This window comes from Eriocheir sinensis, chromosome 44 (assembly GCF_024679095.1).
Source record: "Eriocheir sinensis breed Jianghai 21 chromosome 44, ASM2467909v1, whole genome shotgun sequence".
Lineage (NCBI taxonomy): Eukaryota > Metazoa > Arthropoda > Malacostraca > Decapoda > Varunidae > Eriocheir > Eriocheir sinensis.
In genome coordinates, this window is record NC_066552.1 from 13,040,055 (window position 1) to 13,067,841 (window position 27,787).

The window sequence follows — 27,787 nt, forward strand, 5'->3', positions numbered from 1 at the left end:
AAGTGGGAGGGATCTACTCGCCCCACCTCCGCCTAAACCAATGGCTGGTCTCGCTCGTGGTAGGCGTGGCATGACGTCACATTTAGGGCAAAAATAGCCTCTTGCTACTATTTTCTCCCTATTTTCTCCCTGCAGCTTCCCCGTGTCAAGTGTCACCTGCTTAATTATAGCTCCCAACAGGTGATTTATCGCGTAAATAACCTGATGTGACCTTCTAAATACCGGTCAAGTCGCCGACATCAATACTGAGAGGGAGAGAAAGAACAGCTGCCGAGGGGAAGGTCGATTAAAATTACACATAAATACGCAACTAAACTTAACCATAATCAACCATATGAGAAATAATGCACTATACAACCACTCAGACTTTAAAACACCACCAAAATATATAAAAGTCCCCCAGGAAGACGTGATAAACGGAGAATCATCACACATCAGGCATTGGAGGGAGGGAGAGGAAGGAGGAGAAGGAGAGGAGGGCAGGGAGAGGGAAGAGGAGGAAGGGAGAGGAAGGGAAAGGGGGAGAAGTGCAGAATAGAAGGCATAGGGGAGAATACCAGATACCAGACACCACTTTGAACTGCATACCCACACAAAACGCTAACCAGGAGGCAACCCACATGGACCATCCCCTCTCATTCCACCTATTTTACTATTATTTAACTCCCCAGAACTTAAAACACCACCAAAACACATAAAAATAACCCCAAAACACGTGAAAAACAAAGAAACATCACACAGCAGGCAAGAAGAGAGAGAGAGGGCGAGGAAGAGGAGGAGGAGGAGAAGGGGGGATAATGGAAGAGGAGGAGGGGAGGACATATGAGGCTGAGAGAGGAAGGAGGAGGCTCAGGAGGGGGAGAATAGCAGAGTAACAGCAGCAGTGAGCAGAAGAAGGCATAGGAGGATAGCACATAGCGGAGACCATTCCGTACTGCATACCCCCACGACAGGAGGCAACCCGCATTGATCGACCCTCCGCTCCCATTTCACCCAATTTTACCTTAATCTACCGGTTTATTTGGACCAATTAACCATGGAAGTGTGCTGCGTGCCTCAAGTTTCAAGCCTGGAGGAGCTGATCGAGGAGCTGTACAAGGTGTTCGAGTATAACGAAGTGGATGTGGATTACGTTCAGGCCCTTATGGAAAGTTACAAGTCCAACCCCCAAGACTGGAAGAAATACGCCAAGTTTGACCGCCTCCTGTGAGTGTGTTTCTGGTTGTATACGTGTTTTATTTGGGTTATAGTTGTGTTTTGATGTTGTTTTAATGGGGGAGGAGTTTAATTAAGGGGGGGTTCCTTGAAGGCCTTAGGGGGGCTTTAATATTTGCAGGTTATGTCTAATGCCAAGTTTGACCGCCTCCTGTGAGTGTGTTTCTGGTTGTATACGTGTTTTATTTGGGTTATAGTTGTGTTTTGATGTTGTTTTAATGGGGGAGGAGTTTAATTAAGGGGGGGTTCCTTGAAAGCCTGAGAGGGGGTTATTTAGGGGGCAGGTTATGTTTATGCCAAGTTTGACCGTCTCCTGTGAGTGTTTCTGTGGTTGTATACGTGTTTTATTTGGGTTATAGTTGTGTTTTGATGTTGTTTTAATGGGGGGGGAGTTTAATTAAGGGGGGGTTCCTTGAAAGCCTGAGGGGGGGTTATTTAGGGGGCAGGTTATGTCTAATGCCAAGTTTGACCGCCTCATGTGAGTGTGTTTCTGGTTGTATACGTGTTTTATTTGGGTTATAGTTGTGTTTTAATGTTGTTTTAATGGGGAGGAGTTTAATTAAGGGGAGGTTCCTTAAGGGGGGTGTGGATATTTATTTTATTTTACAAGGGGGGGCTTTAATAACTCATGCAGGTTTATTTAGGGGACAAGCTATTTTTTTCTGGGTTATATTTGTGATTTACTATTTTTTAAAGAGGGGCTGATGGATGGGGAGGGAGGGAGGGGGCTAAAGTTTCATTTTATTAAGGGGGGCTTATTAATTTTTGGGGTTTAATTTCTTTTTGTCTTGTGAATCTGTGTGTGTGTGTGTGTGTGTGTGTGTGTGTGTGTGTGTGTGTGTGTGTGTGTGTGTGTGTGTGTTGACCTCAGCCAATTTATTCCCCGGCAATGCTCTCTCTCTCTCTCTCTCTCTCTCTCTCTCTCTCTCTCTCTCTCTCTCTCTCTCTCTCTCTCTCTCGTCCTTGCTGATAATAGGTTTGTGTAGATAGGGAGATTAATATGAAGGGGTTTATAGTACTGTTGTTAGGCATCTGTTTACTTTTACTTATTATCTTCTCGCCTGTTTATCTTCTTCTTCTTCTTGTTTTTTCTTCATCCTTTCTTTTCTTCTTCTTCTTCTTCTTCTTCTTCTTTTATTAATCTACGCTGTGTATTAATTTCTTTATCTTCATTAATTCTTTCTTTCTCTTTCCTTTATATTCTTTTCTATATATTATTAATTTCTTACATTCGTTATTTCCTACTACTACTACTACTACCGTACTACTACTACTACCACCGTACTACTACTACCACCGCCGTACTACTACTACTATAGTCAGTCCAGGAGGAACTGGCGGATTGGGGTGTGAGAGGTGCGGGTCAGCCCCGCACCGCACCTTGCCACACACCCTCAACACTTCTCGCTTCCTCTCAGCTATTTACTACCTTTAAATTAATTTAATTAAATAATTGGATAATCCAATAAGGTCATATAGCGCTGAGAGTGTTTCGTTTTTAAGATAATAACAAATATTTTGTATAAATACCACGACACTTGACAGGTTGTATTCCAACGTTGTCATTCTACACATCCAGAGCCCAGGTCACTTCTCTCAAGGTCATGGAAGGGTCAGCAGGTGGGCCCATGGGTGGCCCGCTCCCGCCTCTGCCTCTCCCCTCCCTCCCTCCCCCTGCCTCTCCACGTCGTTGGCTGCACAGCCGCGAGAAAGAACTCATTTGCAATGTAAACAAGTACTTTTTAGACGGAAAAAACAACAGAGGATTTATCATACCACTCACAAGAGTAACTGCAAGAACAGCAAGAGCCACTAATGTTAGTGAAAGAACTGTTGAAAGAGTCTGCGCCAAACTGGATCATGAGTGCATGACGAACAGGTCACCAAGACAGCCTGTATTCTCGTCCCCGAAGAAGAGAGAGAGAGGAGGAGGAGGAGGAGGAGGAGGAGGAGGAGGAGGAGGAGGAAATGAAGGGAGGCTAATGGTGGTCCACTTAACACCTTGACTCTAATCCCACAATTGGAGACAAGAGATGTGGCAGCGTGGTACGGGAGGAGAGACCCCCGCAGAAACACCCCAATCCGCCAGTTCCTCGTGGATTCACTATACTATACTACTACCGTACTACTACTACTACTACTACTACTACTACTACTACTACTACTACTACTACCACCACCGTACTACTACTACTACTACTACTACTACTACTACTACTACTACTACTACTACTACTACTACTACTACTACTACTACTACTACTACTACTACTACTACTACTACTACTACTACTACTACAGAAGGAGGAGGAGGAGGAGAAAGAAGAGGAGGAGGATGAAAACAAATAAATAAACAAAATAACTTAAAAGGAAAGTGTAAAAGTATAAAAAAACAAACAGGAAAGAGTTAAAGTATTAATAGAAGAAGAAGAAGAAGAAGGATTAATAGGAGGAGGAAGAGGAGAAGACTAAATTACAGAACGAAGATAATGAATGATAGTGACAATGGAGGAGGAGGAGGAGGAAGAAAGGTCCATAGTATACCAGCACCAGAGAGAGAGAGAGAGAGAGTGACGTTACTTTAATCTTGAAGGTCCCAATGCGTAGTCCTGTGGGGGGGCCTCTCTTCCCTCCAAGGTCACACACACACGCACACACACTTCATTAACTTTTCGGACTTAAACTTTACATTCTCCTCCTCCTCCTCTTCCTCTTCCTTCTCCTCTTTCATGATCCCTTCCCTTCCTTTTCCTTAGCTTCCCTTCCCTTCCCTTAATTCTCTTCCCTTCCCTTCCCTTTCCTTATCTTTCCTTCCCTTCTCTTCCTTTCCCTTCCCTTCTCTCTTCTCCCTACGTGACACTTATCAGGAGGAGGAGGAGGAGGAGGGAAGAGTGCCCAGTTATATCCAGTTATTATCTTCCTCCTCCTCCTCCTCCTCCTCCTCATTTCATCAGTTTCTCTTTGTAAGTGATACGAGAGAGAGAGAGAGAGAGAGAGAATTTATCATCTCGTCATTTTTCTTTTCAGTTAATATTTTTTTCATATCTATTTTTTGGGGGGTCAATTGGCGTCAAATAAACACTTGTGGTTATAGATAATTATGTGTCTATTTTTTTTTACATTTCCTTCCCTTCCCTTCCTTTCCTTCCCTCCCCGATCCTTTCCTTTCCTCTCCTTTCCTTTCATTTAATTTCCTTTTTTTTCCTTTCCTTTTCTTCCCTTTTCCTTCCCTTCCTTTCCTTCCTTTTCCTTCCCTTCCATTCCTTTCCCTTCCCTTTCGTTCCTTCCCTTCCTTTCCGTCCTTTTCCTTCCCTTCCATTCCTTTCCCTTCCCTTTCGTTCCTTCCCTTCCTTTCCTTCCCTTTCCTTCCCTTCCCTTCCCTTCCTTTCCTTTCCTTCCTTTCCATTTCCATCCCTTCCCCTTCCTTTTCCTTCCCTTTCCTTCCTTCCCCTTTCCTTCCCTTCCCTTCACCCTAATCTTCTCTCCCTTAATTCGTCTTCCCTTCATTTCTCTTCCCTTCCCTTTCCTTTCCCGTTCCTTCCCTTCCCTTCACTTTTATCTCCTTTCCCTCCTTCCTTCCTTTCTTCTCTCCCTCCTTCCTTCCCTCCTTATCTCCTGTCCCATATTTCTTCCCTCCCTTCCTCCCTCCTACCTTTCCTCCTCCTCCTCCTCCTCCTCCTCTCATTCTTATCTCTTCTCTATCTCTCCCATCCCCCCCTTCTCTCCCTCTCTTCTGTCCCATAATTTATTCTTCCTCTCCTCCCTTCCTCTCCTCCCTCTCATTCTCTTCTCTCCCTTCCCTCACTTCCCAAACTCCTTTTTCTCCTTTTCCTCCTCCCTCCTTCCTTCAACTCTCTCTCTCTCTCTCTCTCTCTCTCTCTCTCTCTCTCTCTCTCTCTCTCTCTCTCTTTTTCTCTCCTTTTCCTCCTCCCTCCTTCCTTCAACTCCCTCCCTCTCCCTTTTTCTCTCCGACTTCGATAGCCGTGTAGTGCCGAGAACTGCCCGATGGGGGGGGGGGGGGGGGGAGGGGGGTATACCTCTTTGGCCGACTGGTATAAGAGTGACTTTCCCATCTCGCTGGTCGCGGGTTCGATCCCCGGCGACGTCAAAACCCTTTCCTGGTCTGGTTTAATATTAAGCTCGTGTGCTTCGTGACACTTAGAGATCGTGTTAAGGTTTAGTGGAGTGGAATTTCGGGCAGTATACGGCTTCTCTCTCTCTCTCTCTCTCTCTCTCTCTCTCTCTCTCTCTCTCTCTCTCTGTGTCTGACCCAGTTCTTGAATCGTGAAAGCACTCTTCTCTCTCTCTCTCTCTCTCTCCGTTGCGTCACATGTGAAAACCCGGACACAACCAGTATTAGAGAGAGAGAGAGAGAGAGAGAGAGAGATAGTAGTAGTAGTAGTAGTAGTAGTAGTAAAACCATCACCACCACCAACAACAACGTCCTCCTCTTCCTCCTCCTCCTCCTCCTCCTCCTCATCATCATCAGCTGCTTGACCTCCACAAATAGACGTTGTTGTCAGCTAAAACGTGTCCTTATCTTGTTATGCTCTTTTACTGAGGCTGATAAGGAGAAGAGGAGGAATAAATTCAGCCAGAAGAGGAGGAGGAGGAGGAGGAGGCTGATAAGGAAAAGAGGAGGAAGAAGTGGAGGAGGTATAGGAGAAGGAGGGGGAGAAGGAAGAGAGGAGGAGGAGAAAGAGAAAGAACAGAAGGAGGAGGAGGAGGAGGAGGAAGAGAGGAAAAGGGAGGAGGAGGAGAAAGAAGAGGAAGAGAGGGAAGGAAAAATGGAGAAGAATGAAAGAGAATGAGAAAAGAAGAGCAAGAGAAACAAGGAGAAAGTTGAAGAAGAGGAAGAGGAGGAGGAGGAGGAGGAGGAAGATTGAAAATGTAATATTTGATTGGCTTGACCTTGTTATGTAAATCTCTCTCTCTCTCTCTCTCTCTCTCTCTCTCTCTCTCTCTCTCTCTCTCTCTCTCTCTCTCTCTCTCTCGAACACAATCAAATATAATTACAGAGAGAGAGAGAGAGAGAGAGAGAGAGAGAGAGAGAGAGGGTGACACGTGGAATACTTTGGCACACACACACACACACACACACACACACACAGGCACGCGTAGCAATATAGATGATGTTTGTATACCTTAATCATCTCCTCCTCTTCCTCTTCTTCCTCTTCTTCTTTTTCTTCTTCTTCTTTTACCGCTGCATTATATCTTCTTCAGCATATCATCTTCATTCTTCACCCCCCCCCCCTCCTCCTCCTCCTCCTTCTCCTCCTCCTCCTCTTCTTACATCATGCGTGCTTCGATAAAAATACTCCACACTGAATGACCCCAACACACACACACACACACACACACACACACACACACACACACATGACAGTATTTGTATGCTTGAATGTGTCTGTTGCTAGGAGGAAGAAGAAGAGGAAGAGGAGGAGGAAGAGGAGGAGGAGGAAAGGTGAATAGAGATGAGAAAGAGGAGGAAGAGGAGGAGGGTAAAAAAAAAAAAAGGAATTGGAGGAGAACAAATATTCGCAAAAGAGAAGTTATGTAAATGAGAGAGAGAGAGAGAGAGAGAGAGAGAGAGAGAGAGAGAGAGAGAGAGAGAAATGATGATGAAACACTTATTTTAGGATATTTGCAGAGAGAGAGAGAGAGAGAGAGAGAGAATTTAACTTCCTCTCTTTCCTTGTTGTATTCACTCAATCATCTTTTCTCTTCCTTTCCATTCTTAATTAACCTCATTATCTCTCATTTCCTCTGCCTCACTTCTCCGAGACTTATCATTGATTTCCCATACGTTCTCTCTAATCCCTTCCTCTTAACTTCCTCTGCCTTCATTTCCTATCGTATAATCACTCAAACATCTTTTCCTTTCCCTTTTTCAACTTCCACTAATTTTCTCTATGCTGCGGGGGTCATGTTACTTAGGTTAGGTTAGGTTAGGTTAGGTTAAAGGCCCCTCTAAGTAAAATAATGAGAAAGAATCATCACTCACGCAAACCATTTCATAATATATATCAACGCATGTGTGATCAGTTTATGCATCATCTATTTTGGGAGGTTTATATCATGGCAGAAATTTGGCCCGTCGCTGGTACACGGTAAAGCCGCAAATTTGGCCCGTCGCTGCTACCGGGTTAACCTGTCCTCCCTTCTCTCCCTCAGGCCTTACACGAGGAACCTCATTGATGAAGGGAACGGCAAATTTAACCTCCTTATGCTGTGCTGGGGGCCCTCACAGTCCTCCCCCATCCATGACCACGCTGATGCCCACTGCTTCATGAAGGTACGCAATTACGAAGACAGGCATGGTACTGGTAAGCTGATAAGTGTGTTGGTAAGTCAGTCAGGTGTTGTGGTAAGCCAGACAGTCGTATTTGAAGTCGTGTTGCACTGGACCACTGAGGGCGGGAGTTTGTTCCACTCTCGCGCAAAAACGTTGGTGAAGAAAAATTGGATGCTGTCTTGAGTGTCTTTCTTTACATTCTTCTTCTTCTTCTTCTATTTTGTTCACTGTTCTCTCCTCCTCATCTCCCTCTTCTTCCTCCTCCTCTTCTTTCTCATCTCCATGCACCTTCCTTCCTCTTCCTCCATAACTTCTTCTTCGAGACATTTCATCAATCACAAACAACATGGATTCAACAGCATTCGTAAAGCCATTAGTTTTAAGTCAGTTTACCTCAGAGGCGACATTTGTTAAGAGAGAGAGAGAGAGAGAGAGAGAGAGAGAGAGAGAGAGTATTGTAGGTAGTATAGACTAACACAACCTAACCTCGCCTATCTTTCCACAGCTGATGCAGGGAAGCCTTACTGAGGTGCGCTTCGACTGGCCGGAGGAGCAGGGCGAGAGGAGCGAGATGACCGAGGAGGAACAGGGGAAGCATATGAAACAGACGGGAGTGAACGAGATGAAGCTGAACGGCGTCTACTACATCAACGGTGAGTTTCAGGGGGCGTTTCGGTGCTTCGTTCAGTGTTTCGGTACGCGTGTGAAGGGGAAACTAGACTAATTGAGGGTAAGAACTATAAGGGAAGGAAAGATGAAAGGAAAAAGAAGTGTGTGACGAGATGAAGCTGAAAGGCGTCTACTTGTTATCTTGAGTTTGATCTGACCTCCCTTTGACCTCTTAACAGTTATGCGCATCTGTGTTTTAATCTTTCTCCTCCTCCTCCTCCTCCTCTTCCTCCTCCTCCTCCTCCTCCTCCTTCTTCAGCCAGTCAGTTACTCTCTCATCCATATTTTAACTTCTTCTTCCTTCCTCCTCCTCCTCCTCCTTCCCCATTCTTTAACCTTTCTTCTCTTCTTCCTCTTCCTCCTCTTCTTCTTCTCTTCCCCCTCTTCCTACTTTACCCAGCCCATTTTCAAGCTTTCTTCTTCTCTGCCTCCTCCTTCTCCTCCTCCTCCTCCTCCTTCACCCAATCACTTATTCTCTCATCCATTTCCTAACCTTTCCTCCTCTTCTTCCTCCTCCTCCTTCTCCTCTTCAATCCACTCCATTCTTAACCCTTTCCTCTCCTCCTTCTCTTCCTCTTCCTCCGATCAATCACTCCCATCCACTTCTTAACCGCTCCTCCTCCTCCTCCTCCTCCTTCACCCACCTACTGTCATCCACCTCACAACCTTCTCTCATCCACCACCTCCTCTTCCACCCCTCCAGACTCCCTCGGGCTGCACCGCGTGGAGAATCGGTCCCACAGTGAGGGCTCCGTGTCCCTCCATCTCTACTCTCCACCCTACATCATGTGCTCCAAGTTTGACGAGAACACGGGGAAACGGACAAAGGGAGAGGTCAAGTTCTACAGCAAGTTTGGGTCAAAGGTTAGTATTTCGGGAGGAGGACTAATGGAGTTTTTTTTATTTTTTTTTACGTTTTTCATCTTTCTTTATATATATTCTTTTCCTGTATTTTTTTTGTTTTGAGGAAGATTTAGAACTTTTTTCTTTTCCCTTGTTCTTTTTTTTCTTATATTCTCCTTGTTCTTGTCTTTCTTATACTCAATGTTTCTTTCTTTCTTTCTTCCTTCTTTCTTTCTCTTCAATGGGACTTTTTCTTTCTCTAATGGGACTTTCTTTCTTTCTCTAATGGGACTTTTCTTTCCCTCATTCTTTCTTCCCTTCTCTTTTTATCTTCAGGAGTCAAAACATTCCTATACATACTCTCTTTCATGGGCGATATTTTCTTTCTTCTTAAGGGATCAAAATGTTTAAAGTATCCCACTGTTTATGCATCATCATCTTTCCCTTCCTCAGATAATGGCTCTTAATAACACTACCTAAAGACTTCAAAACTACTCCCAGGTGATCGTAGAAAAATATCATGCAATTGTAATAAAATCCAAATCAGTGTTAGTGTAAGTTTATTTTTTGTAGGTGAGCGTATAAATAAAAGTCACATGCGATCGTAAAAAATAAAATCGGTGTTAGTTTAAGTTTATTTTTTGCAGGTGATCGTATAAATAAAAGTCACATGCGATCGTAAAAAAAAAAAAATCTGTGTTATGTTGACCTTTTTTGCAGGCTGTGATTATTATAGCGTTTATGATTTACGACCAAGTGGGTGATATTTAAATGACCGAGAGAGAAACGACTTTTTTGGAGGCTGTGATTATTATAGCGTTTATGATTTACGACCAAGTGGGTGATATTTAAATGACCGAGAGAGAAACGTTGACTCTTTTGCAGGCCGTGATTATAGCGTTTATGATTTACGACCAATTGGGAAACATTTAAATGACCGAGAGAGAAACGTTGACCTTTTTTGGAGGCTGTGATTATTATAGCGTTTATGATATATGACCAAGTGGGTGATATTTAAATGACCGAGAGAGAAACGACTTTTTTGGAGGCTGTGACTATTATAGCGTTTATGATTTAACACCAAGTGGGTGACTGAGAGAGAAGCTTTTTATATAAGGTGAATGAAAAGGAGGAAAAATTTAAGTCACCCCTGATGCTCATGCCAAAGAATAAAAAAATAGGAATCTGACAACTGGAAAAAGGGAATGGAATGAAAAAATAGGAATATGGCAACTGGAAAAAGGGAGTGGAATGAAAAAATAGGAATATGAAATGAAAATGAAAATGAGATGGAATGAAACAATAGCTTATATGACATGAATTCCTTTTTTTTATAATAGTATTTTACGCAGATTTTCCCAATTCAAAGGATTTAAAAAGGAGACAAGGTGCTGATGCAGAGTATATTTATTAAGCCTTGCCAGCACAGTCCATTCACTTACTAATACACTTCAGGAACAGAGCATTAAGAAGTGCAACGTAACAGTAATGTAACCTTGCCCTCCCAAGCTATACGATCATTACCTGTCGCAGCAAAATATTAGACAGGCAAAGTCCCGTCAGTTATAGCTAAGTAGAAAAATATATCTTTGTGTGATAGCGAAAATAGATATACTGAACTTCATCTCAAGTAAATATAAGTGTAGCAGTATAGTGAAGTAGGATTCGTAAATGAGGTTGCAAAAAATATCGATACTTTACTCCATTTGAATTACCTCTCTGAAAAAATATATTGATGAAAAGAACTGTAGACTGGACTTCATCTCAAATAAATATAAGTGTAGCAATATATTGAAATGGGATTCGTAAATGAGGTTGCAAAAAATATAGATAGTTTACTCCATTTGAATTACATCTCTGAAAAACTATATTGATGAAAAGAACTATTGACTGGACTTCATCTTAAATAAATATGATGTAATAATATATGATACTTAAATAAGATAAATAGATGAGATTGCAAAAAAATATAGATAGTTTACTCCATTTGAATTACATCTCTGAAAAACTATAGATATTTGAGTCGTAATATATGAGAAAGAAATAATAGACTGGAAAAATATACTTCATCTTAAATAAATATGATGTAATAATATATGATAGTTAAATAAGATAAATAGATGAGATTGCAAAAAAATATATACTGTACTTAATCTAAACCATCTTACTGAAGGAAAAAACTATAGATATTAGAGTTGTAATATATGAGATAGTTAAATAATATACTGGAAAAAATATATACTTTACTTAATACAAATCACCTTATTGAAAAATCTATATATATTAGAGTAGCAATATATGAGATTGTTAAATAATATACTGGAAAAAATATATACTTTCCTTAATCCAAATCACCTTATTGAAAAAACTATATATATTAGAGTAGCAATATATGAGATTGTTAAATAATATACTGGAAAAAATATATACTTTACTTAATCCAAATCACCTTATTGAAAAATCTATATATATATATTAGAGTAGCAATATATGAGATTGTTAAATAATATACTGGAAAAAAATATATACTTTCCTTAATCCAAATCACCTTATTGAAAAATCTATATATATTAGAGTACCAATATATGAGATTTTTAAATAATATGCTGGAAAAAACATATACTTTACTTAACCCAAATCACCTTATTGAAAAAACTATATATATTAGGTTAACTTAAGGCAGGGTAGCTTAGAGTAGGTTAGTATACGACAGCAGAAATAAGATACAAGATACAATAAACCCACGACTTAGTAAACCAAATAAAAGCAAATTATAATACTACTCAAAGATGTCAATAAAATATACTATAATCAATAACAAAAACCTTGCTAACGGGACCTGTTTTTCCTCCTTCCTCAGAAACATTCGCACTGCATCAAGAACGCCTGAAGAGAGACAAGTGCAGCGGCCGTGAGTGAGTGAGCGAGTGAGTGAGTCAGTCTCCGCCTCTCTCTCTCTCTCACACACACGACACTCCACTCCTCCTCTCGGCAGTTATATTTCCTCGGTGCAAGACTTCTGTGGTGGTTTGAGATTGAAGGGGAAAGGGAGGGAGGGCGGAAGGGAAGGGAAGGGTGGGAATACAGTCATACCTCGGTTTATGCGCTTAATTCGTCCTGGAATTTCGCTCGCAAACCAAAAAAAACTCGTTAACAAAAACAAACGCACACTGTAATGCTGAAAACACAAAGATCACACATTTGAGCACAAACGTAAGTGGACATGAGCACACGGTTGCCACCCCTATGAGTGCGGACCGTGGACTGAGACCCCATTCCCATTATTTTCCGCTCTGTGCGCTCCCATCATGTGAGGAACAAAGGAGACCTACGCTCGTACGCTTAACCCTCTCCGATCCGACGTTTTCAAATTTTCCGTATTTTTCTGTATGACTTTTTCTTCTAGAGTTAATAAGAAAAAAAGTGTATAGTTTTGATTGAAGTTCCTGAGGGGAGGCCAGATTTGTTCCCCCTCAGATCACATAGGGTTAAGTCACCGCTCGCAAACCAAAACATTTTCCGTGACTTCCTTTTGCACGTAAATCGAAACACTCGTAAAGTAAGGCACGCGTAAACCGAGGTATTACTGTACTGGGGTGTAGAAATATAATGAGGGCTAAAAACAGTATGTGGTGCGGCAGTATATAGTGAGGTGCGCAAGGGATCGGAGTACAAAAAAAAAAAAAAAAAATGACTGGGGTGTCGGATCCCTCGCTGGCTTTCGTAATTGGTTGTGATTTTAGCGGCGTATTTTCTCTAGGGGTAAAAAGATTCGCGGAAAATAAGGTTACGGTCGATCGCCTAAAAAATGCTAATAAAAAAAGTTATGGTCGATATGCTAAAATATGCACAAAAATGATAACAGAGAAAGAATAAGAGAAAGACATGACTTAGTAAAATGATAATACTGAAAATAACTACCCAAAAACAACACTTACGACAACAACAGCGGCCATAACAAACAATTTAATTTTCCCGTCACTTGCAATTTAAGAGAATTTCGTAGTTTTATAAAAGTAATCTGAAAAAGGCATAATACTACATCAGAAGCCATTTTAACTTAGACATACTGTAATAACCATGATGAAAAATGTAGAGATAGGAAGTTAAATGAAAAAACAAGGAAAGCATAGGAATAACAGAAAATAATATAGAGAAAAGGCATAATACTGCTCCTGAAACCATATTAACTTAGACGTAATATGATAACCAATGCGTGTGATACTAATATGTGATTTTACCAGTAGCTCAAAATAGTTAGACACACACACACACACACACACACACACACACACACACACACACACACTACAATTTTTGATACTTCTTCCTTCCTTCCTTCCTTTCCTTCCTTACTTCCTACATTCGTTCCTTTCTTCCTCCTCCTCCTCCTTCCTTCCTACCCTCCTTCCTCTCATCACCTTCCTTCCTTCCTTCCCCCTTCCTTCCTTCCTTCCTTCCCTTCATCACCCTCCCTGTTGTTATTGTTTTTAGGAGGACTTCAGATATTTTAATTTTTTACATAGGCCTATATTTTCGGAACCCTTGCAGTCTGTTATTTTACCCCTCGTGAATTGCTGTTTATTCAAGATTATAGACGGACTGGTATCAAGCTGTCTAACTGATGGCTGTCGGCTAAAATTAATTGGGTGTTGACTGTCAGATGAAGCTGTATGATTGTCTTCTATGGATGTCAACTGTCTGATAAAACTAATATGGCTGTTGTCTTATATGGCTGTATGTCTATGGCTGTCGGCTGTCAGAAAAAGCTAATATATGGCTGTTTTCTATGGCTTTTGGCTGTTTCATGAACCTGTTTGGCTGTTGAAGAGAGCTATAAGGCTGTACTATGTCTATGGCTGTCAGATAACACTATATATATGGCTAATGTCTTAATATAGCTTTGTGTCTATGGTTCTCGGCTGTCAGATAAAGCTTTCGGCTACTGCATCAAGCTATATGGGTAATGTCTTTATATGGCGCTATGCTATGGCTGTTCGCTGTTGGGTAAAGCTATATGGCTCTATGTCTATGGCTGTTGTGCTAACGCTGCTGTGGTGCTGTGCGTGTCTGCTGTACATAGTGTCTTGCGTGCAGGGCGTCGCAAAGAAATGATCGGAAATGGAAGACAAGGAGAAATTGAAGTTTAAATTTACTGCTTGTGGTTATTCAGAGCCAAGGTTTTAAATTGTGTGTGTTTCTTGTATGCCTCTGTTAATGTTGTTTTTGGTTAGACAATTCTCCAGATCGGAAACAGAAGAGAAGAAGAAATTGAAGTTTAAATTTACTCTTGTGGTTATTCAGAGCCAAGGTTATAAATTGTGTGTGTTTCTTGTATGCCTCTGTTAATGTTGTTTTTGGTTAGACAATTCTCCAGATAAAGGAATGATCGGAAACAGAAGAGAAGAAGAAATTGAAGTTTAAATTTACTCTTGTGGTTATTCAGAGCCAAGGTTGTAAATTGTGTGTGTTTCTTGTATGCCTCTGTTAATGTTGTTTTTGGTTAGACAATTCTCCAGATAAAGGAATGATCGGAAACAGAAGAAGAGAAGAAGAAATTGAAGTTTAAATTTACTCGTGGTTATTCAGAGCCAAGGTTGTAAATTGTGTGTGTTTCTTGTATGCCTCTGTTAATGTTGTTTTTGGTTAGACAATTCTCCAGATAAAGGAATGATTGGAAACAGAAGAAGAGAAGAAGAAATTGAAGTTTAAATTTACTGCTTGTGGTTATTCAGAGCCAAGGTTTTAAATTGTGTGTGTTTCTTGTATGCCTCTGTTAATGTTGTTTTTGGTTAGACAATTCTCTGGATAAAGGAATGATCGGAAACAGAAGAAGACAAGGAGAAATTGAAGTTTAAATTTACTGCTTGTGGTTATTCAGAGCCAAGGTTATAAATTGTGTGTGTTTCTTGTATGCCTCTGTTAATGTTGTTTTTGGTTAGACAATTCTCCGGATAAAGGAATGATCGGAAACAGAAGAAGAGAAGAAGAAATTAAATTTACTGCTTGTGGTTATTCAGAGCCAAGGTTATAAATTGTGTGTGTTTCTTGTATGCCTCTGTTAATGTTGTTTTTGGTTAGACAATTCTCCAGATAAAGGAATGATCGGAAACAGAAGAGAAGAAGAAATTGAAGTTTAAATTTACTCTTGTGGTTATTCAGAGCCAAGGTTATAAATTGTGTGTGTTTCTTGTATGCCTCTGTTAATGTTGTTTTTGGTTAGACAATTCTCCGGATAAAGGAATGATCGGAAACAGAAGAAGAGAAGAAGAAATTAAAGTTTACTGTTTGTGGTAATTTGGAGCCAAGGTTGAAAATTGTGTGTCTATCTTGTTTTATGCCTCAGTTAGTATTGTTTTTAGTTTGACAATTCTCCAGATAAAGGAACGATCAGAAACGGAATAAGAGAAGAAATTGAAGTTATGCTGTTTGTGGTTATTCGGAGTCAAGTTGTTAAGGTTGAAAATTGTGTGTCTGTCTTGTTTTATGCCTCAGTTAGAATTGTTTTTAGTTCGACGATTCTCCAGATAAAGGAACGATCAGAAACAGAATAAGAGAAGAAATTGAAGTTATGCTGTTTGTGGTTATTCGGAGTCAAATTGTTAAGGCTAAAAACTGTGGTTCTATCTTGTTTTATGCCTCTACTAGTGTTGTGTTTATTTAGACAATTCTCCAGATGAAGGAACACTCAATCGGAAACAGAAGACAAGAGGAAATTAAAGTTTACTGTTTGAGGTCATTCGAGGTCAAGTTGTTAAGTTCATGAATTGTATGTATCTTGTATGCCTCAGTTAGTATTGTTTTTATTTAGACGATTCTTCAGATAAAGGAATGATCGGAAATGGAAGAGAAGAAGAAATAAAAATTTACTGTTTGAGGTCATTCGAGGTCAAGTTGTTAAGGTTAAAAATTGTGTGTATCTTGTTTTATGCCTCAGTTAGTATTGTTATTATTTAGACGATTCTCCAGTTAAAGGAACGATCGTAAACGGAAGAAGAAGAGAAATTGAAGTTTACTGTTTGAGGTCATTTGAGGTCAAGTTGTTAAGGTTATAAATTGTATGTATCTTGTATGCATCTGCTAGTGCTGTTTTTATTTAGGTCATTCTCCAGATAAGGTCATTAATTTGAGTTTTCATTCTTGTTGTTTTTATTTCTTTTTCATAATTTATCCTCGTATGGTGTGCCGAGAACTTTATTTTTCATTTCGGAGATCACAAAGTACGTGATCTGCAAGCATTATTATCATTATTACAATTACTGTCAGTGTTATTTTTATTTTTCATTATTTATCCTTATATGGTGTGTCTAGACCCATATATTTTTTCTTTTCTTTTCTGGTATTTTTTCCTTTGGAGATCGCAATGTATGTAAACTGCAAACTATTATCATTATTATTATTATTATTATTATTATTATTATTATTATTATTACTGTCATCATTCATTATGTGATTCCTGTGCCTTTTTGTGATGCCCTGCGAGAGCCAATTAACCTGAGTCTTGCATTGTCCAGGTATAGACGGACAGGCAATTAAGGTAACACAAACAGTAATTAGTATAGATCAAAGGTGCTGCCCGTGCAATCATGTTAACTCGACGCTCAAAATCATAAATATAATAAAGACGAGAATTTGAAGTGAGTTGTGTTCTCCTGTTGTTCCTTTACGTATGATATCCAAGTCTTTGTCAGCACTAAAAAGACAATTATATGTCTTGGCCATAAGTCATAATCTATTCCAAGGGTATGATAGGTCAGTATTTTCCTTTCATGACCATAACAGCTTTCAACGTATGCTATTTAAGCCTTCATCAGAACTAAAAGAACAATTATAGATCTTTAATATATGCCAAGAATTAGATATATTTTAATACTAATATGTTCAGATTTTGCAAGGATGAACGTGGTAATAGCTAGCTTTCAATGTAAGACCAACTTCTTTAGTAATATCATAATTGTAACTCTTTACAACTAACAGAGGTTTATTCTGTCCCTTTCTTTGCCATTGAATAATTTAGGGCAATTCAAAATAAAAAGATATAACATGAGAGAAAAAAAAAACATGGGAAACCTATATATTACTAATTTCATTACATTACTTCCTTATTGACAACCCTGATAGCCATTTTTAGTGTCTTCTTTTCTTTATAAATCAATGGTTAGCCTCTTAGCAATGAAAATAATGGTTATGCAGTCATGTTACTGAATTATGATCCCGTTAAGAAGGAAATAAACATTGAAGACTTAATTGTGATCCCGATAAAAAAGAAGTAAACATTGAAGTGACTCCCGCGAATTATGTGTGACAGGTGACAGGCGGTGATCAGGATGCCTTTCTCTCCTCTACTAAGGTAAAACAAACTTCCCTTATTATGTCAGTAGCTTAGAGTTACGTAGAAGGATCCTTGGACATATAATTATCAAAGGCCAATAGGTCCTGGGATGATTAGAGGCAGAGGGAGGCAGTACAGGTCCTTCAGAAACAATATCCTACCTTTAGTGTCCTAACAGTAGGTTACAGGACAAAGTCGAGTCTACAAGCAACAGGTCATGGTTTGAGGTTCTTCCTAGTCGTTCTACAGGTCCTGGTCAGGGTAGGTGCAAAAGAAGGCTGTACAGGTCCTCTAGAAACTACATCCTACTTCCATTGTATTTATAGTTGGTTACAGGACACGGTTGAGTCTCTACAAGCTACAGGTCATGGTTTAAGGTCCTTCCTAGCCTTTCTACAGGTCATATCAGGATAGGGACAGGAAGAGTAGGTTTTACAGGTCCTATCAAGACTTCATCATATTTTCAAGGTAAGGTACAGTCTCTACAAGCTACAGGTCATGGTTTAAGGCCCTTCCTAGCCGTTCTACAGGTCAGATCAGGGTAGGAGCAGGTTCTTACAGGTCGTATCCAAACTACATCATATTATCAAAGTAGGTAGGGTACAGTCTCTACAAGCTACAGGTCATGGTATAAGGTCTTTCCTAGCCGTTCTACAGGTCATATCAGGATAGGGACAGGATGAGTAGGTTTTGCAGGTCGTATCCAAACTACATCATATTATCAAAGTAGGGTACAATCTCTACAAGCTACAGGTCATGGTTAGAGGTCCTTCCTAGCCGTTCTACAGGTCCTGGTCAGGGTAGGGGCAGGGGAAGGCTGTGCAGGTTGGTTCGGAGCGCTCTCTGCTGTGTTCGAGTCTCTGGTTGGCGAGGAGGAGCGCCTGAGCTGCCACGCCCCCGCCGCCGCGCCCCTCCACCGGGAATAACCTGCGGGAGGGACTGAGGTTAGGTGGGGTAAGACCAGGAGCTCGCTTGGGCTGACTGGTGCATTAGAACCCTTTAAGTTTAAGACATTCTGAGGGAGAGTTTTGAGCACGCGGCTGGTTTGGCTTGAAAGGGTCTGGGTTGAGTTGGGTTTGGTTTACTTGAGTTTGTTTGGGTTTGGTCAAATTATGATTTTTTTTTTTTTATCACGAAAGGGAGGTAAGAAACTGCTGTTGTTGTTGTGTAAGGTGCATGGTGGTGTGTCAGATTTTTGTGTTAATCCCTCGTGCAAGACAACACACACCGAGGGCTTAATAAGACGCGTCACGGCTGTCAGTGAAGAGCTTTGGATAACATGGACCTTACGACAGCCTCGTTGTGACAGCATTGGCTCGGCGTGCCTGCCGTCGCGGTACTCACTGGAGGTACTTGTCGAGGAAGTCCTTGTAGAGCGGCGTGCCCTCCAGCTCCTGCATGAGGCGGCAGAAGGAGCGGCGGAGGCAGCCGGGGTGGCGCAGGGCGGCGGGCGGCGGCAGGATGGGCGTCAGGTCCGTGAGCGTCACGTCCTGTAGCAGGCCGTCCTGCTTGGCCCGCAGCACGCCCACCACGTCGCCCAGCAGGGGGTCGGCGTCGCGGGCGTGGCTGCAGTTGGGGGTGTGCGTCGCGGTGAGATTGTGGGCGTGCGGGAGGCTCAGGTTGAGTGGCAGGGCGTCGGGGGCACACGGCGGCGCCTCGCGCCTCCTCCGGCCGCTGAAGGGCGAGAGCGTCATGGCGCCCAGCAGCATGGCGCCCTTGTAGAACATCTTCTTCAGCTCGCTCTCCTTCTCCTTCTTGAGGCCCTTGTAGAGGCTCTCCCGCAGGTCGTCCCGCTGCTGCTCCTGCGCCAGGATCTGGTAGCGCAGCTCGTTGATGTCCTGCAGCGTGCGCTGTTCGTCCCGCAGCCGCTGCTCGTTGCGCACGAGCTGGAGCTGCAGCTGCTCCTGCTCCCGCAGCAGGGGGCTGCGCGTGACGGCGTCCCGCTGGACGTCCAGCAGCGGCAGCCCCGCGGGGCTGGCTGCCACGCCTGGTCCCAGCCTCACGGGGCCCACGGCCACCACCGGGGCGCGCTGGAAAAATTTCGGCGCCTTGCCCTTCTTGTTGAACACGGAGAAGTGCGTCTTGGGCAGTGGCGGCGGGCGTGGCGGCACGATGAACGCCGGGCGCCGCGTGGTGGTGGGCGGTGGGGCGGGGGGGCGGGGGTCAGCCGGGGGCGGGGTGGGGTCTGCCGGCGGGGCGCCGTACGTGTCAGGGGCAGGGCAAGGGGCGGGGGTCAGCCGGGGCGCCCTGTAGGTGGAAGGGGCGGTGGGGTCTGCTGGTGGGGGTCCGTACGTGGCAGGGGGGCGGGGGGTCGGGGTCAGCTGGGGTGCCCTGTAGGTAGAGGGGCGGTGGGGTCTGCCGGCGGGGCTCCTGTACCTAGAAGGGGCAGGGCGGGGGGTCGTGGGTCAGCTGGGGGTGCCCCGTAGGTGAAAGGGGGTGGGGCAGGGGGCGCGGGGTTGGCCGGGGCAAAGGTAACGGGGGTGGGGGAGCGGGGGAACCTCGTGGGGGCCTGGTAGAAGGCAGGAGGGGCGGCGGGGGGCGGGCCGTACTGCATGCGGGGAGGGGGAGGGGGAGGGTTAGCGGGGGGTGGCCCGTACCGCATGGGGGGAGGGCGAGGGGGGTTGGCGGGGGCCGGCCCGTACATCATCCGGGGTCGTGGAGGGGGGTCGGCGGGGGGGGGACCATACCTCATGGGGGGGGGAGGAGGTGGCGCGGGGGGGTCTGCAGCAGGAGGGGCGCCATAACCCCTCCTGGGCGGTGGAGCTGGGGGGTCAGCAGAGGGAGGCGCCCCGTACCCCCTCATTGGCGAGGGTGCGGGAGGGGCAGGCGGGGGAGCAGGTGGCAGGGGATCGAAGGACGGCAGCTCTAGGGGGTCATCCGAGGCTGTGAGGGAGGAGTAGGAAGACACGTTGGGGTCGTTGAATCGGGAAGGGGAGGAGGAGGGCGGCGGCGATAGAACCCCCTTGGCCTGCCTCCCGTAGCCCATACCCACGGCGTCGCTGGAGAACTCATCGAATTGCTCCTTCGTCCCGGCATCGTCACTCTGCCTCTCTTCCTCGGAGGCGCTAGAAGAGTCGCCGTTCTGCCCGAAGTGGTAATGGTAGTGATAGTTATACACGTGACTCTCCGTCGTATCCCTCACCTCATCCCTGGGCTCGTCACTAGGCCGCTGGGCATAGTCATATCCCCCTGGGGCTGCCGGGGACAGGATAGGCCGCCACGAGTCATCCTCCAGGCTGTCTAGGTTCTCCAGGGGCAAGGTGTCAGCTGGGGCTCTGTAAGAAGGACTAAGGGGCTGCACATCGTCTCTAGGCGGTAAATATCCTGTAGCAGGCCTCCTGGTGGTTGGGGGTGCTGGTGCGGGAGGTGCTGGGGGCGGTGGTGCTGGGGGCGCGGGGTCAGCCTGTGGTGCGTCATCCTGGGGTCTTAAGTTTGAGGGGACGGCGATGTAGTAAATAGGCTTAGCGGTTGGCTTTGCCTTCTTCGGGGCGCCGTAGGACCGAGCTGGGGTGGCTGGGGTGACAGGATCCGGTGGCCGGGAGTGATGACCTCTGAGGACTGTGTAGATATCCGCCGGGGTGATGGTTAGGCTCAAGGACTGGGGGATGCTGGGGTCCTGTAACTCTACACTGTCATCGTAGTCGTCGTACTGAGGGATAGGGTCTTGCTGGGGAGCGCCGTAGGATCTTGATGGGGGTGCTGGGTCACGTTGTGGGGGACCATAACTTCTGGACGGGGGTGCTGGGGGAGCGGGGTCTCGCTGGGGAGGGCCATATCTAGAGGCTGGGGGCTCTGGATCACGCTGCGGAGCGCCATAACCTCTGGACGGTGGGGCTGGGGGAGCGGGGTCTCGCTGGGGAGGGCCATATCTAGAGGCTGGGGGCTCTGGATCACGCTGCGGAGCGCCATAACCTCTGGACGGTGGGGCTGGGGGAGCTGGGGGAGTGGGGTCTCGCTGGGGTGGCCTATATAGAGAGCCTGGGGGGTCTGGGTTCCTCGGCCTGGGATCATACCTTCCTGGGGGGCTCGGATCCCTTTGTGGCAGACCATAGCTAGGTGATAGGGGGTCTGGATCACGCTGGGGCGGCAAATACGAGAACCTCCTTGATGCTGGGGGACTGGCGTCCTTCACTGGGGGTAGGAGGAAGGAGTTGGGGTTCCTAATAGCGCTCGATGAACCCCTGACCATCGTAACCAGGGAGTTGAGAGTGTCCCGCTGACGCCGTGTCAACTCCGATAGCGACTTGATGTGCTGGTCGAAGATGCTCTTAGCGAGGCGAAGCTCAAACTCCTCGTCTTCTTCCCTGTCCCGGTCAAGGCTCTGGATGATCTCAAGAGCTAGGCGGAGATCCTCAAGTCTTCGGCGTTTGGTACCAGCAATGTTGTACCCACCGCGAAGTCCTGTGTTTTTCAGCGACTTATCGTGGTCATTGGGATCGTCCAGTAGAGAGAAGAGATCCAGGCCGTCTGAGGTCTCGTAGTTGTAGTCGTTGTCAAGCTCCTGGTGGTCTTCTGGGGAGGGTGCGGCTGTTAGCGTCTCAAGGGCCAGCTGGAAGTCTCCCTGCACGGCGTGGGGGTATGTGGCTGCGTTGTCCTTCTTTGCCGTGGCGTTTAGAACCGCGGCAAGCTGTGGGGCGTAGCGTTCCAGCAGGCGTAGGGCTGAGAGGGCCGCTGCCTCCTCGTCATCCTTATCTTCGTCCTCCTCCTTCATCTCCATCGACTCCTGAAGTGATGAGAATAAGGAATGATGTGGCTTAGTATTATAGCATTCCTTGCCTCCTTTCTTTCCGCCTCCTCCTCTTCCTCCTCCTCTGATTTAGAAGCAGGGCGAGTTAGAAGAACCTTACACCTGTACCCAACTGTTATACTTTCCTAGGAGCAGGACGAATAGGGCCTCACACAAGTACCCACCTGTAAATGTAGTTTCTTAGGAGCAGGGCGCGTTAGTATAACCTTGGACCTACCTGCGAAATCAGTTTTTAGGACCAAGGCGTTTTAGTAAAACCTCACACTAGTACCCACCTGAGAATTCATCTTCTTAGGGGCAGGGCGCGGGGGTCCCTGAGGTCGTGGGACTGACATGGACCCCGACGCCGAGCTGTGGGACTTCGGGATGGCATCAGGGAGGGAGAGCGGGAGAACCAGACCCTCGACTTCAAACAGGCTGCTGCTGGAGGAGGGTGCTGGGGCCTGTCTGGGGGCTGCTGGGGAGGTGAAGTAGCGGCTGGCGGGAGTCGGGGCGTTGGGGAGACTGGCCCCAGCGTTCGGAATCTCATCAAAGAGAGATCGAGAACCAGAGCCGGTGAAGGAAGTGGAGACCGTAGCAGAGGCGACCTTCTTCTGAGGCTTTGGGAGACTATACACGCCGGACGCAGGGATGGATGAAGCACCCCCCACGCCCTCTACGCCGCCTAGGCCCCCCGGAAGCTCCTTAGTGCTCAGGGACATCTTAGCACCCCCGAACAGGGATTCTCCAGGGGGTTTTGGCGCCTCCGTCGTGACCTTCGGCGTTCCCAGAGTCATGTCTATGTCGTCGAATAGGGAAGCGTGGGCCTGCAGGAGACACCCGCCCACCGCTAACACTCCTGCAGAAGGGAGAGATTTACATAGATTTACACAGATATTCAGACCACAGGAGGGAGGGGGAGATTTACATAGATTTACATAGATATTCAGACCCCATACTTCAGAAGGGGAAGATTTACATAGATTTACATAGATATTCAGACCCCACACTTCAGAAGGGGAAGATTTACATAGATTTACATAGATATTCAGACCCCACACTTCAGAAGGGTAAGATTTACATAGATTTACATAGATATTCAGACCACACACACATACAGAGAGAGAGAGAGAGAGAGAGAGAGAGAGAGAGAGAGAGAGAGAGAGAGAGAGAGAGAGAGAGAAGGGTTAGTTTGTGTTGTTTTTTGTCTTCTACCAATATTCACTTTTTTATTATTTTTTTCTTCATTTCGCCTTTATTTCCATCTTTATTTTCATCTTTTCTTACTTTCTTGCTTGTTAATATTTTGAGTCTTTTATCAATTCAGTCTTTCTTGTTTATCACATATTATTATTATTATTATTATTATTATTATTATTATTATTATTATTATTATTAGGTGTATATCATTATCATCTCCCATCAACACCGACCCCTATAAATCACTACCAACAGAATAATGAGAACCTGCAGTGAATTAAGATATATATACAGACTGCCTCTTCTTCCTTCTCCTCCTCCTCCTCCTCCTCCTCCTCCTCCTCCTCCTCCTCCTCCATGTTCGCCTGTCAATGTTAATATAGCAAGAGTGTTGTTCATGTTGACTTAATGTTTACCGATAAGAGAGAGAGAGAGAGAGAGAGAGAGAGAGAGAGAGAGAGAGAGAGAGAGAGAGAGAGAGAGAGAGAGAGAGAGAGAGAGAGAGAGAGAGAGATTATGTATCTGGCTTTCTTTAACTATTGAGAAGTAGTAGTAGTAGTAGTAGTAGTAGTAGTAGTAGTAGTAGTAGTAGTAGTAGTAGTAGTAGTAGTAGTAGTAGTAGTCATTAATTATTAAGAAGTGAATCAATACTTTCTCTTCGAAGCTTCATTGAATATGGAAATGAAACACTCGACTCAGACGCGTGACGAGAGAGAGAGAGAGAGAGAGAGAGAGAGAGAGAGAGAGAGAGAGAGAGAGAGAGAGAGAGAGAGAGAGAGAGACCTTTCAGATTCGCCATTTTCTTATATTCTTTCTTTTCTTTTCTTTTTCAGGTAAGAAGACAAAAGAATTTTCATTTAATTAAAAATAAAAGAAAAAGAGGAAAATGAGGAAGGGATTTACAGGTGAGCTTGTGTTGTTGTTGTTGTTGTTGTTGTTGTTGTTGTAGAATTATTATTATTATTATTATTATTATTATTATTATTATTATTATTTATTTCTCTTTCTCCATTGTAAGATTTCACGCATTTTAGAGATAATTCACTTAGACAAGCATGAAATAGCCGAGAGAAAATAAATAAATATATAAAGAAAGAAAGAAAAAAAGGGAAGGGAAGGAAAGGAAGGGAAGGGAAGGGAATGGAAGGGAATGGAATAGAATGGAATGGAAGGGAAGGGAAGGGAAAGGAAGTTAAGGATAGGGAAGGGAAGGGAAGGGAAGGGAAAGGAAAGGAAGTTAAGGATAGGAAAAGGAAGGGAAGGGAAGGGAAGGGAAAGGAAGTTAAGGATAGGAAAGGGAAGAGAAGGGAAAGGAAGGAAAGGGAAGAGAAAGGAAGTTAAGAATAGGAAAGAGAAGGGAAGGGAAAGGAAGGGAAGGGAAGGGAAAGGGAAGGTAAGGGAAGGAAAGGAGAGGAAAGGAAAGGAAAGGAAAGGAAAGGAAAGGAAAGGAAGGGAAGGGAAGGGAAGGGAAGAGAAGAGAAGGGAAGGGAGGGGAAGGGAAGGAAAAGAAAGGAAAAGAAAGGGAAAGGAAGGGAAGGGAAGGAATAACAGATGAAGGAAGGGAATATAGGGACAGAAAAAGGGACCAAAAGAAAGAAAGAAAGAAAGTAAGAGAGAAAGAAAGGGACAGAAATGAAACAGTGACACGAGTTTTAGCTGAGAAAATACCCAACTCTCTCTCTCTCTCTCTCTCTCAGGTGAGGTCAAAGTTCACAGGTGGGACGGGTGAAAGGTGAGAGAGAGAGAGAGAGAGAGAGAGAGAGAGAGAGAGAGAGAGAGAGAGAGAGAGAGAGAGAGAGAGAGAGAGAGAGAGGCAGTAGCTCTTTCCTATCATCTCTTTAGGTCACCCAATATCTCCCTCCCTCCCTTCCCTCCCTCTCCTCCCTCCCTTTCCTCCCTCCCTTCTCTCCCTTCCCTCCATTCTTCCCTCCCTTCCCTCCCTCCCTTTTCTCCCTCCCTCTCTCCATTCCTCCACCCTGTTTATCATACTCATCAGAGAGAGAGAGAGAGAGAGAGAGAGAGAGAGAGAGAGAGAGAGACTACTGCTTTCTCCTTAAATTATTTCCTCCTTCTCCTTGTCATCCTATCCTCCTCCTCCTCCTCCTCCTCCTCCTCCTCCTCCTCTTCTACATCTACCCAAGGAGGAGGAGGAGGAATGCTAGTGGAACGCGGGTGCTCGAAACCGCAGAGAGAGAGAGAGAGAGAGAGAGAGAGAGAGAGAGAGAGAGAGAGAGAGAGAGAGAGAGAGAATAGGAGAAAGAATGGCCCAACGAAGCTTATAATTCAGGTCAAACAAACACACACACACACACACACACACACGGACAATGGGGAGATATATTATGCATCTCTCTCTCTCTGAAAAAATAAAATAAAAAGAGTAAGAAAGTCTGATTCCACTTAACATTCTCTTCCTTCCTTCCTTCCTTCCTTCTTTCTTTTCTTCCTTCTTCTTCAGTTCCTTTTTCTGTCCCTCTTTTATCTCCATTTATTTGTTTTTTCTTCCACCTTTCCTCCTTGTCCTTCCTTTCTCCCTTCCTTCCTTTCTCCCTCTCTTTCTTTCTTTCTTTACTATCCTTTCCTTTCCCTTCCCATCCCTTTTCTACCCCTTCCTCTCCATCCCTTCCGATCCCTTCCCTTCCCTTCGCTTTCCTTCCCTTCCCTTTCCTTCCCTTCCCTTTCCTTTCCTTCCCTTCCCTTCCCTTCCCTTCCCTTCCATTCTCTTCCCTTCCCATCCTATTCTATCCCTTCCCTTCCCTTCCTTTCCCTTCCCTACCACGCATACAACCACGTATACAAATTCCACCTACTCTTCCTTCCACCTATTCCACGAGAGAGAGAGAGAGAGAGAGAGAGAGAGAGAAAATCAACAAAACATGTACGTGTACTCACCCAGTAGAAATCTCGTTCCATCCATGTTTTATACTTGTCTAATTGTTGTCACACTGGAACCGTTTTCTGAGGCACCGCTGGGGAAGGGAAGGGCAAGGGAAGGGAAGGGAAGGGAGGGGGAGACACAGCCCTTACCCAAATACCTTCCACATCTTGGCAAACTTTTCTCTCTCACACGCACAAAAAAAAAGTCTTGAATATGTCCAGAAAATTCACTTTCGTTCACTTCTGCTTCACTTCACCTGCTTTGAAAGTGTCCTGAGGGAGGGAGAGAGAGAGAGTAAGGTTAGGTAAGGTAAGGTAAGGTCAGGTAAGGTACGATTAGGTTATGTAAGGTATGGTAACGTTAGGTAAGGTAAAGCTAAGGTAAGGTTAGGTTAGGTCAGGATAGGTTAGGTAAGGTTAGGTAAGGATAGGTTAGGTTAGATTAGGATAAGTAAGGTAGGGTTAGGATAGGTTAGGTAAGGTTAGGATAGATAAGGTTAGTTTAGGATAGGTTAGGTAAGGTAAGGTTAGGTTATGTACAGTTAGATTAGGATAGGTTAGATTAGGTAAGGTAAGGTAAGGTACGTAAGGTCAGGTGGGCTTAGGTAAGATTAATTTTAGTTCATAGAGATTAAGGTAAGCTTGTCAGATTAGGTAAGGCTAGTTTATATTGGTTTAGGTAAAGTAAGGTTAGGATAGACCAGGTAAGGTGGGCTTAGATTAGATTAGTCTTAGTTAATTTAGGTAAGGTTAGATTAGGGTAGGGCAGGTAAGGTTATTAGGTAAGTTAGTTTAGCTGAGTTGAGAGTGCTTAGGTAAAGTTAGGTTAGGTAAGGTAAGCAGCTGCAAAATTAAGTGAGGTAAGGTCAGGCTAGGTAATGTTAGGTAGAGCTGGGTAAGGAAAGGTAAAGTTAGAATAGGTTAGGTAAGGTAGACAAGCAAAATGAGAAGTTAGGATAGTTAAGGTAAGGTAATTGAAGGTAAGATTAGGTGCTGTAGGAAGGGAAGGAGGGATTAAGGCAAAGTTAGGTTAATAAGGTAAGGTTGGGTAAGGCAAAGTAAAGCTAAGTAGGGCTAGGTTAGGTTAGGTCAGGTAAGGTAAGGCTAGGTAAGGTAAGGTAAGGTAAGGCAAGGTAAGGTTAGGTAAGATAAGGTAAGATATGGTTAGGTAAGGTAAGGTAAAGTTAAGTAAGGTCAATTAAGGTAAGGTTAGGTAAGGTGAGGTAAGGCAAGGTAAGCTTAGGTTAGGTAAGGTAAGGTTAGGTTAGGTAAAGTAAGATATGGTTAGGTTAGGTAAGGTAAGGTTAGGTTAGGTAAAGTAAGATATTGTTAGGTAAGGTAAGGTAAAGTTAGGTAAGGTCAGTTAAGGTTAGGTAAGGTAAGGTTATGTTATGCGATGTTATGTTAGTTTAGATGAAGTTAGGTAAGGTAAGGTAAAGTTAGGCATGGTCAAATAAGGTTAGGTAAGGTTATGTTAGGTTATGTTGTGTTAGTATTGATGAAGTTAGGTAAGGCGAGGTAAAGTTAGGTAATGTTAGGTAAGGAGGAGAATCACGAATCACCTCTTGCGCTGGAGGAAAGGAGGGAGGGAATGGAGGAAAGACTTCGGGTGCTCGGGAGGAAAGCC

At 44.4% G+C, this 27,787-nt stretch overlaps 2 protein-coding genes across 29 annotated transcripts; one reads left to right on the forward strand and one right to left on the reverse strand.

The window, feature by feature from the left end:
• The first annotated feature begins 827 nt into the window (after positions 1-827).
• LOC126980533 (cysteine dioxygenase-like) lies at positions 828-16,662 on the forward strand. 28 transcript variants are annotated; one of them, XM_050830537.1, is made up of 7 exons: positions 828-1,206; positions 7,393-7,513; positions 8,019-8,166; positions 8,886-9,046; positions 11,886-14,767; positions 15,053-15,903; positions 16,050-16,662. In XM_050830537.1, the coding sequence occupies exons 1-5, from the start codon at positions 1,037-1,039 to the stop codon at positions 11,913-11,915; spliced, it is 630 nt and encodes a 209-aa protein (XP_050686494.1). In that variant the 5' UTR covers positions 828-1,036; the 3' UTR covers positions 11,916-14,767; positions 15,053-15,903; positions 16,050-16,662. The 28 variants fall into 28 exon arrangements, with proteins under 28 accessions (XP_050686494.1, XP_050686485.1, XP_050686498.1 ...); XM_050830528.1 differs by having other exon boundaries at positions 15,053-15,760; positions 15,904-16,662; XM_050830541.1 differs by having other exon boundaries at positions 15,053-15,760.
• On the reverse strand, positions 16,110-27,787 carry LOC126980638 (proteoglycan 4-like). Its single transcript, XM_050830740.1, has 6 exons — positions 27,723-27,787; positions 26,176-26,433; positions 22,380-22,942; positions 19,734-22,080; positions 18,702-19,632; positions 16,110-18,284 (listed from the first exon to the last, which is right to left on the reverse strand). The coding sequence occupies exons 2-6, from the start codon at positions 26,198-26,200 to the stop codon at positions 18,140-18,142; spliced, it is 4,011 nt and encodes a 1,336-aa protein (XP_050686697.1). The 5' UTR covers positions 26,201-26,433; positions 27,723-27,787; the 3' UTR covers positions 16,110-18,139.